Raw genomic sequence first — 15,462 nt, 5'->3', positions numbered from 1 at the left:
GACTGGGGCTCTATCCCCTCCCTTTTCCCTCTACACCAAATCTATTCACCAAAAATAGCCAATCCACAAGCTCAAAACGCGTGTTAATGCGTTGTGAGCTTGTAGAATAACTATTTTTGCCAAATGTTACATATATATGTAACATTTGTAATATATATTAGGTAATATATATTACATATATATTACCTAATATGACATACCCCGAACAGGGACGGTAGAGTTTATGTGGTTAATATTGCTTTCGGCAAGTGATATGTGTAAAACAATGTTTAGGAATTATGAGTAAGTCAAAAAACTGAAAACTATTGTGTTGGGCACAACCGTTGCTCACCGCATTGATACCATCAGATATGAACTCAATGTGTTGTGCTGTGTACTACTGATGGTGCAAGAACCACAGCTGGTTAAAAAGTAGACTAATATTGCTTGTAAAGGATGTGGCTCCACACGTGATGTGGACACGCTGTATGCTGCTCACTCAGGGAGTCACTTGTTGCCAAAGATATGACTGCTGAAGTGTCAGATGTTATGGATTCGTCATGAAAGCTGTCAATTTAGCCAAAAGAGGCTTTTCTCTCATTTCTACTCTGGCTGCGGCGGGAGAAGAACACACTGCTCAGCTTTACCAATCCGAGGTTCGATGGCTTTCACACAGAACAGTGTTGTCATGCTTGTTAGAGTAACCACACCTACAGGAGTTTTTACTTCTCCAAAACCACAAACTAGAACTGGCTGCAAATTTCAGTGATGATGTCAAAATGCGTCGCTTCACAATGCTTTTTTAGCTTGCAGATCTGCTTCTTTTGATGCTTACGTGTGACACTGTAGTATGATCAAGTAGGGCGTTCATTTTTTAAATATGGAGATAAGGTGGTTACTGCCCGACAGCAGTGATATGTAGTAGGGGGTCCCTGCTCTGTATCTATATCAGCTAACGGGTCCTTCTTTGACCTGAAACATGTTCAAGACCCCTGACCTATATAATAACTAGGTATTGGCAAATCATAGAACAGCTAGGAACAGTCTGGTATGACATTACAAAACTTTACTGTAATGCAGCCTTGTAAACCAGGGAACACAACACTTGCCATTATTATGATATTACGATAATCCAAAATCCCAGGTGATATCTAGTCTCATATCGCAATATTACCATTATATCAATGTATTGCCCAGCTCTAAAACCAATCACGTCTGTCATCCTTTCCAGGTGCATGCATACATCATCAGCTATTTGAAGAAGGAGATGCCATCTTTATTTGGGAGAGAGAAGAAGAAAGAAGAGTTGATCCTCCGCCTCCCAGAAATCTACACCATCATCCAGAGAGAACATCACATCTCACCTGGAGACTTCCCCAATGTCACCAAGATGCAGGTACGGAGTTGCCAAGAGTCATACTTAATTACACGTGGGTGTCGCGCACCAAAATATCTTATCCACAAGCTCACACCATGTCGCGATAAGAAGATACATCTGTAGATAGAGAGACAGACAGACAGACAGACTGACACACACAGTCTGTCTGTCTGTGTGTGTCAGTGTGTGTGCGTCACTCCCTAGCTACAGATTGGATTTATTGGACTGAATTTTACAGAATGTTTGGTCCCCTGGTGAGACATGTAATCCTATGACCTGTTAAAAAAATATAGAAAACGTTCTCCTCATTCACTTGCTCTCTCTCTCTCACACACGCGCGCACACACACACACACACACTCACACTCACACTCACACACACACACATAAACACACACCTGTGTTCTGTAGTATTTGGCTCCCTGTGCAGAGACGTATCTCCTGCTCTGTGGAGGTTTCAAAAGTCACTGAGGGATTATGTTGCAGGACACAGTGTCCGTTTGGACCACAACTCTGTTCTTGAACTGGGTCTGGTGGAACCAGCTGCTGTTTTAAAGTTTGGTTCTCTTGCCCCCCTCCCCACTCCGTGTGTGTGTGTGTGTGTGTGTGTGTGTGTGTGTGTGTGTGTGTGTGTGATATCATCTGTAATGATTATGACACACATGACATAGTCGTGTACATTCAGATGTATTAAGGTCTAACTTAAACAACAATCTCTCCCTCCCTCCCTCCTCTAGGACCAGCTTCAGCACTACGACTTCAGCAAGTTTCCATCTCTGAAGATGAAGTTGATAGAGTCTGTGGACAAGATGTTGGCCCATAAGATTGCTGGCCTCATGGCCATGATCAGAGAAGAAGAGTCAAAGGCGCCTCCAGCCATGGTGTCTGGCGGGGCGTTTGAGGGTTCTCAGGACGGTCCGTTCGGTCAGGGTTACGGCGAGGGGATCAGTGCCGGGAAAGACGCGGAGGACTGGATCGTGAACCGAGACAAACATCGCTACGATGAGATCTTCTACACACTGATGCCCGTCAACGGAAAGATCACCGGCGTTAACGCCAAGAAGGAGATGATGAACTCGCGCCTGCCCAACACGGTACTGGGCAAGATCTGGAAGCTGGCAGACTGTGACCATGACGGCATGCTCGACGACGAGGAGTTTGCTCTCGCTCAGCACCTCATCAAAGTAAAACTGGAGGGCTATGAGATTCCCAGCGAGCTGCCCATGCACCTGATACCCCCTTCGCACCGCAAGAACCCCACTGCCGACATCCTTTACAACCATGACGAGGACTAGGCAAGACACCTAGCCTGTTGGAGGCCCCAGCTAACTGATGCTAACGTGCTTTTTAGCATGCCTAGCCAGCCAGCAAAGAAAATGCCTCATCCATAAGTTTAAAATGCTGATGTTACACAACAAGAATCTCATGATTATCGTTTTCTACAACCATGACAAAGACTACCAGACAGCTAACTCATTTGCCTGTTAGCATGCCTAGCTAGCCAGCAAATCAATTAATTAAACCAAAGAAACAAAGTCCAACCAAAACAACAGCAGCCACAAAGTGTATCTAGCTACAGTTTTTTTTCCTACTTGTTTTGTTCTTTTATTATCATGTAGCAAGAACCCCACCACTAATATTGTAGTCTACTACCCAGCAAGTAATTCTATCTTATTCACATGCATTCATTCGCCAGGAAACTCATCACTTAAAACAAACTTATCTAGCCAGCTAGATAGATGATTACCTAGCCAGCAAACATAACTCATCAACAAAAGGTTGTTGTGGGACATTTCCCAGAATACCACCAAGTCACATTTAACCAGCTAGCTAAAGTCATGAATAGCTAACCTAACCAGTTGACCAATCACAAAAAAATCTAATCGTCACAATATTTTACTACCTACTTAGTTGAGCCACAAAGCAACACAAAACTATTGTAATGAGGTTGTCTGTTAGTTTCGATGTATATATGTACTATGTATGTCACTCTGCAAATTTGTCAACCTGAGGGTGCTGAAATGGCTCAGTTATGCACACCTCTAGGTTGCCTTGTGTGTAGAGGAGAAATTAGAGAAATTTCACTCTACGTATATTAGTTTCAAATATTTCAAAACATTGAATATGGGAATTAATCTATTAACCAATTCCTTATCAATGTGAAATAAATGTGTATATTTTAATTATTTCATTTTTTGTTTTACTGGTGTATTTCGATGCATTTTGTTTGTTATTTTGATAGATCTCGGAAATATGACCGAAACTGGATGTTTTCTGACTTCTGAAGCTGAATATTGCCTTAATATTTGTATTTGTCTCAATGTCAGGATACCAGGGCAGATATTTGTTGTGATGTAGGAGGGCCGTCTTTTCTTAACAACAATAACAATAATCAACCATATATTGACATCACACCATCTGTATCTGTGCTTACAGGGCACGTTGAATCATCCCTATTCGGCACCAGTGAGCCTATTTGGATTATCTCTAAATCCAGTTGCCTGTGCCCATCCTTGCTGAGGACAATCTGGTTTTTAATATTGTCTGTGTGCCCTTGGCACACACACTTGCCGGCAAGTTGGCGCATGTCCTTCAGTCAAATCCCGCCATTGCCTTCCTCCTCTGTCTTTTTGTGAAGGACAGGAAATTGTATAAGTCTTGTGTGAAGGCATGTGGTTGATGCCATGTGGCATGTGGTTAGTGCACATACCACATAGACAGAGCAAGTTGTGACATTATGGTTGATTTGTGACCTGTGTCACACACACACACACACACACACACACACACACACACACACACACACACACACACACACACACACACACACACACACACACACACACACACACACACACACACACACACACACACACACACCCTACTCTCTCTTCCCTGTCTCTCCACCTTGTAATATCTATCTATCCATTATAAACAGACTTACACTAAAACAATGACTGTTTTTTATACCATGATAATGTTCTCCGGTCATCTGAACCCTCCCCCCCTCACCTTCGGAGTTATGAACCAGGAAGAAGGGTTCATGGACTTAATGCAGTCAGGTCAAAGGTCATTCCCTGTCCTGTTAGCATAGCAGACGAACAGGAGGAGATGACAATGGTAATGATAGTGCCCCCTGTCTCAGGCTGTTATAATGACCCCTTAGGGAGAAACTTTCTGAAATGATGTCCTTGTCAATATATTTGCTTTATTTGTTTTGTGTGCTGCAGTTTCCACTTGGCGTGGTGACCTCAGACCTTACCTGATGCCATAGCATCCTCCCTGTATACACAGTAAAATCATGTGCTCATTTATACATTTGTACCTCTTAAGAGTGTACACATTTAAAAATACACTTATGATGCTGTATAAAGCCAAAAATATGTAACTACCAGAGTAGGAAAACTGAGAAAAAAAATATTTAAATGTGTATATTCAGCTGTCCTGACCATTACAGTTTTCTGTACCAACAATATATTATTGTTGGTACATACGTAGACAGTGTATCATAATAGCATTTCTAAGTTTCATTTCTGTTTATATGAAATCCAAACCCTGGTAATGACATGCACCCTTTAAATAGGAACTACACTCTGGCAGTAAACTGGGTTAGTTTGCACTAGTTTGCGATGCTGGCCACACCCCAATTGTGAGGTAATAGTACCTGTTTAACCACTGGTAAAACAGTAGGCTTCTATTACATCACAAGTAGGGTGAGGCACCTGTGGGACATCCTACCTAAGTCATTTACTTTTTTAAACACACAAAGTGTAGTTAAAGCAGTTTGTCTTTGTGGGGCAGCATAGTCCTCTGTCACTCGTGCAAACCCAAGCCAACAAACGGCAGTTTATTTAAGTACAAACTTATCAACCTTGTTTTCTTTACAATTCTTCTAGCAGGTGTAGCAACAGTGCAAATCTACAAAACACAAATTCATAGCGGCTGTATTTCAAATCATCATAGAAACATCACAACTGTGGTCATTTCTACATGTTTGATTCAGAGTTTTAGTTTTAAATGACAGGCTTCCTGGTGGTCTTATGATGGGATTGTTACTTTCCTTGAGGATCCTGCAGTTAGTCACAGACAGTTTAAATTCAGTGCCTTTTGTCTGGAAGAGAGTGATATCTGTGATCAATCCAGAGCTATCTATAGTTTGCTCAGGCTGTATTTGTATTTTTTACAGAAGTTATAATTGTGGGCCTTTAATATGTAACAGTGGTCTCCATAACTTAACTAAAGTCGTACCAAGTGTATCCTTTTGGGAATGGATGGTCACGCTTTCCATTGCTGTTACGAGAAAAGCTTCTGCTAAAATTTCAAATATTTTATTGTGCTTGTGGTGGAGTGCTAAAACCCTTCTGCTCGGTTCCTGGTGCACACAGACAGATGCCCGACTTTCTACAGATCTACTTTGGTAAAAGCTAGGGTTGTCCGATATTGGCTTTTTTACCGATAACCGATATACCGATATTGTCCAACTCTTAATTACCGATACCGATATCAACCGATACCGATATATGCGGGGATTATTGTGATTAGGGTAAGCTCAAATTTCATATCACACACACCATATACAGTAAGAACTCCTGTAACTTATTTATAAAGCAAAAACCGATACCGATATTTTCCCGATATCAATTTTTATGCTAATATCGGCCGATAATATCGGGAGGCCGATAATATCGGACATCCCTAGTAAAAGCCATATAGCAGGATTGTGGGAGTATAGTTGTAGCTGTGATGCCCAGTGGCCTTAAATGAAAGTTGCCGTGTTTAAGTCTTTAAGGAGTGTTTCTAGTTAATGGAAGGGATGCATTTCTTCAGTCTATAGACTATGCCCTTATTTTCTCCCTTAATCCTTGAAAACACTAGAATAATTGTTATACTGTGAAAAGTCTTGACATTACATTTAACGACTGATTTTCACAGATTAGTCAGTGACAAGAACACTCCGTCATAGAGGTGCACACATTTGCCGACGAGCCGAAGGATTAGGCATCACAAACTACAAGATCACATTCAGATTTGGCCATATTCTAGTTGTAAAAATCAATTATGTTTGATGTAATCATGACTGCTCTGACTTGTCAGAGGCTTGATCGGAAGACAAGATTTGAATCCTAAACCCCACACACATACATGTGCCTGTCCATGGTGACCTGCCCTAATTTGTACAGACCAAGGCAGATCTTGAATATCAGTCATCATCGCCAAACGGGGGTTATTATCGGTGTTTAAGCTTGAACTTGTGTGTTCTTGGCATTAGTGAATGGGGACATTTCCCAAGCCTGCTTTACCATGTTATCCTGTATACAAAGCCTGGGCAGAACAGTCAGCTTTATTCAGATCAGTTTTCACCAATGTTCTTTATGTAAAGATGCTTTATCTACGTCAGGTCGGTTACTGACGCTGTACAGCAGGATGTTCTTTTTGTTTTGTTTTAGCAAACAACAGCTTAAATGAGACAACTATTTGAATGTAAAAAAATAAAATTTCTATGGATATATTTTGATTTTGATCTATTTTGTATTGTCATTTGAACGTATTAGTGATACTCTGTCATCTTTATGCTGATGATGCAACTATTACTCCCTCGTGCTTTCACCTTTATCACATTCAATATTGATGATCACTAATCTGGAGTCCTTTGTCCACAGCTTGATGCTGTGCAGGCTATCGGTGATTCAGCAGTGAGTTTAACAACTTAACAGTATTTCATGCATTTATTTAATCTGACTTGTTTTGATGAACAATATCAACTTGAGTTTGTAGGCCAGTGTTGATTCACCAGTGTGTTAAATAACTTGACATTATCATTCAACTTTTTATACTGATGCTACAGTACAGTATACTTATCTACCTGTGCTCAAGTAACATTTTAATTTATGCAGTCTCATATCCTTTCATTTAAGACACACCTTAGATAAATGTTACTATCCTCCCTTTTAAGATAAGCACTTGATAATTGTTAGAGGTTCAGTGGCAAGGTTGCTAACCTTAAAAAAAAAAGTAAATAGATGATACAGATATTTTCCATCTTGATTTATTTGTGCTCATATCCTTCCCTTTAACTCAAAGGCTGTTGCTGTTAGGCCTGCAGTTGGGCGCTGTAATTTATTTCAGCCTCTATCCCCCCTTTAAAACAAAGTAGACAGCAGTTAGCGGACCTCGAGAAGACAACTCAAATTTATTTTGATTCACATCCTTCCCTTTAAGACAAACAGCAGACAGTTATTGTTGCGTAATTTCCTTTCTTCCCGTGTGTGTGTGTGTGTGTGTGTGTGTGTGTGTGTGTTCCAGATCCAGGGTGGAGTGTCATGATGCAGTGGAGGATGGAGTGTGGGTTCAAAAGTTCTTCCACTATGTTACTCTACTCTCTGTCTCTCTCTGCCTTTCTCCACATCCCCCCTTCTTTGTTCCATTGTAAACAGAGGTTAAGCATCTGGGACGTTGTACATTGCACTTTTGTGAATAATAGCCGAATATTATACAGTTTCATATGTCTGAATCAGCAGGAATGTATATATTAGAATTAAATGATATCCAAACCCAGAGTCTTTGCAGATGTGTTTTTGAAGGTTATTTGTAGGTATTTTTTGGAGGTTTGAGTGTCTGCTGGTGGCACAGTATATGTGGCCCGGTTTCCCCTCTCTGAGCAGTTCTCTCTACTACTTCAAAGTCACTTCTGAGGAAATGTAAGCAAGGAAGCATTTGTCACAGAGGAATAAGGAATGTTTAAATTAATGTCAACACTTTATTGCCTGCCTGCCGACAGTTGACTGATTAAGACCATCCAGAGCCAGTATATTGTTCCCTTAGGTGACCCGAGATCCACCACAGTATTCATTCTAGTTTCCCTTTAACTATATGCCTTTTAACATGTACCATAATGGTATACGTCTTACTTCTCGCCATTACCGAATTGTTCCTATCTTTAACAAATTTGAAATGCCTAAATAGGTAGCGTATACAGTGTATACTGTAGTAGATCTCAGCCTACATTACTATACAGACTTTACTAAATGCTACTGTCACTCTTGTTGAAAAGGTGTGGTAAAACTGAGGCATGGGCAATTAACCCTTAGAGAACAGTAGAACATGTCGCAGTCTTCTCTAGAGTCTTCTCTCTCATGGCTCTCTCTCTGACCTTCCTCCAGCAGTTAGGACTGCAGAGTTGCTCCCCATCTTCCACCGCAGTCCCAAAACCCACCTCTTCATGCTCCACCTCAACTCCAGCCTACCTCCTGACCTCCACCCCTGACCAGTGGTGTAAAGTAACTAAGTACATTTACTCAAGTACTGTACTTAAGTACAATTTTGAGGTATTTTTACTTTACTGGAGTATTTCCAATTTTCAGTACTTTCACTTTTACTCCACTACATCTCAGAGGCAAATATTGCACTTTTATTCCACTACAATTATTTGAAAACTTTAGTTACTAGTTACTTTGCAGATATAAATTATTACATTATAAAACATACCTTAACCACTTCAGCACTATTTTATACCTAGGCTATTTGAAAATAGCCGATCTACAAGCTCACAACGCGTCGCGTTGTGAGCTTGTACTGTAGATCAGCTATTTTGTAAATTTTGAATTCCGGACTTTTACTTGTAACAGAATACTTCTACATTGCAGTATTGATACTTTTACTTAAGTAAAACATTTGAGTACTTTTTCCACCACTTATTCTACCATCCCTCTTCCTACTGTCCCATCACCCTGTCAGTTACTAAAGTCCTTTGCCTTTTACTTACAGTAATATCTCTCCGTCTCCACTCCCTGCATGCTAGATTGCTGACTTTATATCCTGGCTACGTTGTAGAATAATTGCTGTCTTTGCACTGTAATTGCTCAACCATGCAAGCTTGGTTTATAATTCATCGTACAACGGTGTCGCTTGGCAAATATAGCCGTTCTACAAGCTCACAAATAAGTCGTTGACTGTGTTTTTATCCATGAGCAGCATGTTTTTCTTTTAATCATAACGTCTAATAAATAAAATAAATCAATCTCACAATGCGGCCCACAATGGGCCACAAGCGTTTTCAATCAATCGATTGTGTTGCAATCTTACTTTATATTTATCACAACAAAAACACATGTTTCAAGGTTTTAAAGTAAATACAAATTGAATTACATTATATATATATTTTTATACTAATGTTATATTATCATTCAAATCTTAGTGTTTTGCCAATTATTTGGGGACCTACTGTAGTTGCAATATCCTCATGGCCCACCAGTGTGCCCCGGTCCACAGGTTGAGAATCGCTGGCATACAGTGTCAACCAGCATTATAATAGCGGTAATAACTGCAGATATGTTGACCTTTAAACCCTGTGTCAGTCAGGTGGTAAGGCCTGCTCATGCAGTTAAGCCAATGGCTTCAAAGTTCACACACACGCACACACACACACACACACACACACACACACACACACACACACACACACACACACACACACACACGTGAACGTGCATACACTCATACAGATGCACAAGCAAACACTGCACAAATACATATTACACGCATAGACGCGCGCGTGCCTGCGTGCACACACACACACACACACACACACACACACACACACACACACACACACACACACACACACACACACACACACACACAGTTATGACATTTGGACTCGACAGAACTCTAAATCACACACAAATTGTTTTACAGGGGACGGAGGTGGTGTATGAGTGTGGGTGTGGGTGTGAGTGTGAGAACCTCGTCAGTGCTGTCAGTCTGTCTGAGTTTGTGGATCAGAATAGAAGAACGGGACCCTGGGCTTTAACAGGAAGGTACGTTGAATAACCCTGTTTCCTCTGTATGTGTGAGTGGGTGTGCACGCACGCGTACGTATACGCACACACACAGAACACTCCTTCCCTAAAGACCCTCTCTTCTACATGTGTTTGTATAGGAGACTGTCGTCTTTGTGTGAGTGTTTCCTTGAGTGCTTATTTTGTTTCTGTTTGTTCCTGTGTGTGTGTGCGTGTGCGTGTGCGCGCACACACGAGCATGTGTGTGTGTGTGTGTGTGTGTGTGTGTGTGTGTGTGTGTGTGTGTGTGTGTGTGTGTGTGTGTGTCTGTCTGTGTGTGTGAGTAATAGACAGTAATAGATTTGGATCTATATACAACCCTAGGTGTATATTCCTGTTCTTAGAAGCACTACTTCTGTTTATAAATCTTTTCCTCATCTGTAATTTATTTCTTGTCTCCTGGGATTGTCTTTGTCCCTCCTGTTGGCCTGCACTAGCAGCAGTAGGCTATATCTGCAGTATGTCCTGTCAAAATTATTTTAGAATGATTGCATGAAAGTATATTCAGAGTTCAGACCAAAGTATAATGTTTGTCTTCGCACGACAAACCTTAAAGCTTCACCTTTTCTCAACCTTGCATAAATACAGGCCTCACTAAATACCATTTCTGTCTATTCTCACTATATCTCAGACGGTTGTGGATAGCTTGAAGATTTGCCAGCCATCATTGGCGAGGATTCCAAACATCATTATTTATTAATTTCTATCGCTACTGTACATCCGTGGCTATTTTTATTAAGATTATGTGCTGACGTAACAGTAAGATAAAGGCCGTAGTAAAATGATTAACAGATTAACAAGACTGCAACAAAACAATTAAGCAAGCATCAGGAAGGCTAGATGCACCAAACTGCTGCCATTAGGCGGTTACAACTGCTTTTTTGTAAAGATTGGATTTGAAAAATGTTTATCGAGCTAGCAAGCCTGAGCTCCAATGTCAGAGTCTAGGGGCCCTGATGGCGAAGGCCCCGGTCACATACCTAGACTTAGGAACAACCAGTAGATTACAATCAGAGGACCTCTAAGACACAGAACGAGTAGACACAAATGGTATCATCTTATAGTGAGTATTAGTGAAGGCCGATACATGGAGGTAGAAGAAAAAGAAGTATGTCTTATAGAACATACAGTAAGTATCACCAACTGAAACTGTCACCTTGATAAAACAGTGTTGTGTGTCAAATAGCTAGCTTGTTTCTCATGTAGTCTACTGATGGAAAGCCTGTAAGACTGTCCAGTGCTGGCTTTTACTCTGTCAGTGGGTCATGAGTCACGAGTCATGACCCACGGTTGGGTCATGAAAACATTACACCTTGACTTCAGATGAGAAACTGCTGTTTTCATAAGAGTTCACGGCAAGTAGGGAAACTCAGTGTGCTGAACAGGACATGTAGGGATCCAGCAAAAACAGGCCAAATGATCATTTTGGTTTCCAACCCACATATCTCAGCAATGAAGGCTCATGTTGTATGTGTCGTGTCAGATAGAGGAGTTGTAGTTATCTGTTGATTGTATGCTAACACATGAGATGAGATCTGAGGGTCCATATGTGTTGGCTTCGCTTCAAGGACACGAAGATCAGCAACTTCTGCTGATAGAGTCATAAACACACTCACAAGCAGACGCGCGCGCGCACGCACGCACGCACGCACGCACGCACGCACGCACGCACGCACGCACGCACGCACGCACGCACGCACACACACACACACACACACACACACACACACACACACACACACACACACACACACACACACACACACACACACACACACACACACACACACACACACACACACAATCACACACACAATTTATGTTTCTAACTTCTTATCTCTCTATCCATCTATCAAACATTCTCCTACTGTATATCTCACACTTTCCCTCTCCTAATCTCTCTCTCACTCTCTCTTTCTTTCTCACACACACACACACACACACACACACACACACACACACACACACACACACACACACACACACACACACACACACACCCAGTGATTCTGGCAGTGACAATGGGTAATATAAAGTACACAGAATTTTTACAGCTGTGCAGTAACTTGTGAAGGAAAACTGCCCAATCGGCAAAAAGACTTAAAAGGAAACCTGACAATCTACCCCCACTAAACACACACACACTAAATAGTTTGAAGGCACTGAAGCCTTCTGATTTTCAGATCTTGATTTTAAAGTCATTCCTTTGAGTCCAGTAACAACAATCGTTTATGTGTTACTATTCATGCAGGTACAAGCAGCGAAATGCAGGTGTGGGAAGGTCTGCAGTACTGTGTTAACAGCAACATAACAATAACAACTAGAAAAAGTGCTCCTCGGAGCACAGGTCTCCGCCAGGTCAGGTAGGCTATTGTGGCCTCCTGGTGGCGCTATAATAGGCCAATGTGAAAAGGGTGCCATTTCTTCTTAGGCCTTGCTTGACAATCGGACACTAACTGCATTCATGATTTGAAGCATTTTGTTAAAAACATGTGTTTCGCTAAATTAGACCTGTTGGTGGCGCTATAACAGGCCAATGTTATATATTTGTTCCTCAACATAGTGTGAATGTGCGTGCAAAGTTTGAGCGCAATTGGACGGTGCGTTTGCAGAATTTTGTTCAAAACAAGCCAATAATGCAAACTTTAGATGTCAATCTTAGCCAATCAGTATGGAATATGAAAAATCAAACACATCCGTTGTGATCACATGACTATAGAGATAATGTGTACCGATTTGCGTGAAATTTGGATAAAATTGGAAGGAGTAGTATAAAAAAATGTGTTTTACACAAGTCGGCCTCCTGGTGGCGCTATAAAAGGCAGATGTGAAAAATGCAGGGCAAAGGTTTTTCCTTGACCTATAGGGAGTGTGCATACAAAGTTTTACACAGATCGGTGCAATTATAGGTAAAATCACGAATCGGCCTGTTATAGCGCCACCATGAGGCTGATTTGAAAATTTTCAAATGGTAGTTCTTCCTCTGCCTAATGGGAATGTGCGTGGATAATTTGACGGAAATTGCATGCTGTGTTCATGATTTGAGGCATTTTGTTCAAAACGGTGCACTCCTGCAAACTTTGGAAGACATTTTTAGCCAATCAGGATGGAATATGAGAAATCTGAAAGACACGTTTCGTTTAATGACTATAGAGATTCTGTGTACCGATTTGTAGGATTTTTGGACAACATCTGTAGGAGTACTGTCAAAAAATGTGTTTTGCACAAATCGGCCTCCTGGTGGCGCTATAACAGGCCCCTGTGAAAAATTTGGGGCAGAGGTTCTGCTCTGGTATCCAGGGACTGTGTGTGCACAGTTTGGCTGCGAGCAAGCCAACGGTGCCGGAGATTAGCTGTACACAGACAGATCGAATGACGGACGGACACACGGACACACGGACGGACGGACAGGGGGTAAAACATACTCTCTCGCCATGCCTTTCGGCCTGGCGGAGACAATAATAAAGTAATAATCAGATAAAGATACAAGTAATAAAGATAAAGCCCCATTAGGGTTTTCTATAGCAGCAATATAGGGACGTTGGTGGAGTAGTTTATTGTCCGGATTTATAGACTGTAGAGTTGAACTAGCAAGTGGCTTGCTGTAGTTTCACCCAGTATAATGTATTTTGTCTTTTGTGAATATGGAGCTGACTCAACATTTCTGGTGAAACCAAACTTAGCCAGGCCAATTCTTGTGAAATCAAACGGGGGAATTATTACATGTGAAAGAGGAAACATCGGTGGCTACTATCGGTGTTCCCCTTGAGAACACCGAATCACAGCTGACAGAACATCCTGTCAGAACCTGTGACAACATCTCGTGAGCCACTGTTGGGTCCCAAACCAGTGCTTGATAAACAATGGTACAATCTGTCCATATGCAGTACATTGGATATCAAGTAGGCTATATCAGTGTCACTTTGATCCGTTGTCAGTATTTGCACCGGCTTCGAATGCTATCAATGCATTGAATGGGAGATTATCACGTTTTATCAGACCATTGAATGGGCGAAGTAGGCGAGCTACCGTCTACCCCGCGATTTGTCAGACCATTCATTGGGCGTAATCAGGAGCTACTGACCTACCGACGGAGGCGGAGCAGTCCCCACAACAATATTTACGATTCTGTCCATATCGGTACATAACTCGAACGGCGCTGAGTAGGCACAGGCGAGGGTCGCACCGCTCCGGACGGCAACTCAGTCGCCTTAGCTCCTTCGGTGGCCCGTCGCGGGGCTCCACCTCGCCTGAGACTGCGCGCCTCCGTCATGGTCCGAAACCGAAACAACCAAAACCAAAACCGAAACTAAAGTATTTAAGTCATCTCCGTCGGTAGGTCAGTAGCTCCTGATTACGCCCACTGAATGGTCTGATAAATCGCGGGGTAGACGGTAGGTCGCCTACTTCGCCCATTCAATGGTCTGATAGAACGTGATAATCTCCCATTCTATGCATTGATAGCATCCGAATCAGGTGGTATTTAATACTATGGAGATTATTTCAAAGGAGTAGTCCACCCAAAAAATGACTTATTTTCTATCAATTACACACTCCATGAAGCCTTGAATTCATGGAGACTTTTACATTTTTGACGCATTCCGAAGCGGCAAAGCCAATCATTTTATTACCGGCGGAGTCTCCGACAGGACACTCAAAGACTGAGTCTCCTGCTGACTGATAACCGGTCATCAAATTATTGGCTCAGGAATGTGACAAAAACTAAAAAAATCACACCCAGTGTGAAGTGGGCGGTGTGGTCACAGTGGTCATCACAGTGGGTGATTCACTTTAAAAAAAACATAAATGTGTTTTGTTTAAGTGCACAGTCCTATTTATAGGACCTCACATGTGTTATGTGTTTCACTAGCCAATCACAGTCCTGAATAGAGTCAACCAGTGTACAATGGTGGCCAATCACGGTGCAGGGTTAGGGGGGTACAATGGTGGCCAATCACAGCGCAGGGTTGGGGGGGTGCAATGGGTGGGGGTCCAAACCTCACACATAGGGGCGGTTGCACCGCCCAAAAATCTCCATGAATTCAAGGCTTCATGGGGTGTGTAATTGACAGGTAATGTCCTTTAAGCTCCGTAGCATCTACTAACTCCCCCTCTGATAACCTTCCTTTGTCTCCCCCTCACTGTCTCTCCATCTCTCTCTCTCTCTCTCTCTCTCTCTCTCTCTCTCTCTCTCTCTCTCTCTCTCTCTCTCTCTTTCTCTCTGTATCCTTCTCTTTTTCCAGCTGAGCAGCCCAGCCAGCCAATCGGG

The 15,462-nt window shown here is 42.0% G+C and overlaps 1 protein-coding gene across 1 annotated transcript in view; it reads left to right on the top strand.

Annotated features, from left to right (window-relative positions):
* The window catches only part of ehd4 (EH-domain containing 4), a 34,626-nt gene extending 27,763 nt beyond the window's left edge, over nt 1-6,863 (top strand). Inside the window, exons 7-8 of the mRNA XM_084045036.1 lie at nt 1,211-1,375; nt 2,094-6,863. Of these exons, the coding sequence (XP_083901162.1) occupies nt 1,211-1,375; nt 2,094-2,651 (723 nt within the window). The 3' untranslated portion in view covers nt 2,652-6,863. The remainder of the gene's footprint in view (nt 1-1,210; nt 1,376-2,093) is intronic.
* Nucleotides 6,864-15,462: the final 8,599 nt, after the last annotated feature.

This window comes from Gymnoscopelus microlampas (assembly GCF_963454915.1).
Source record: "Gymnoscopelus microlampas genome assembly, chromosome: 20".
In the NCBI taxonomy this organism is placed as follows: Eukaryota; Metazoa; Chordata; class Actinopteri; order Myctophiformes; family Myctophidae; genus Gymnoscopelus; species Gymnoscopelus microlampas.
This window is presented reverse-complemented; position numbering and strand designations above follow the sequence as displayed.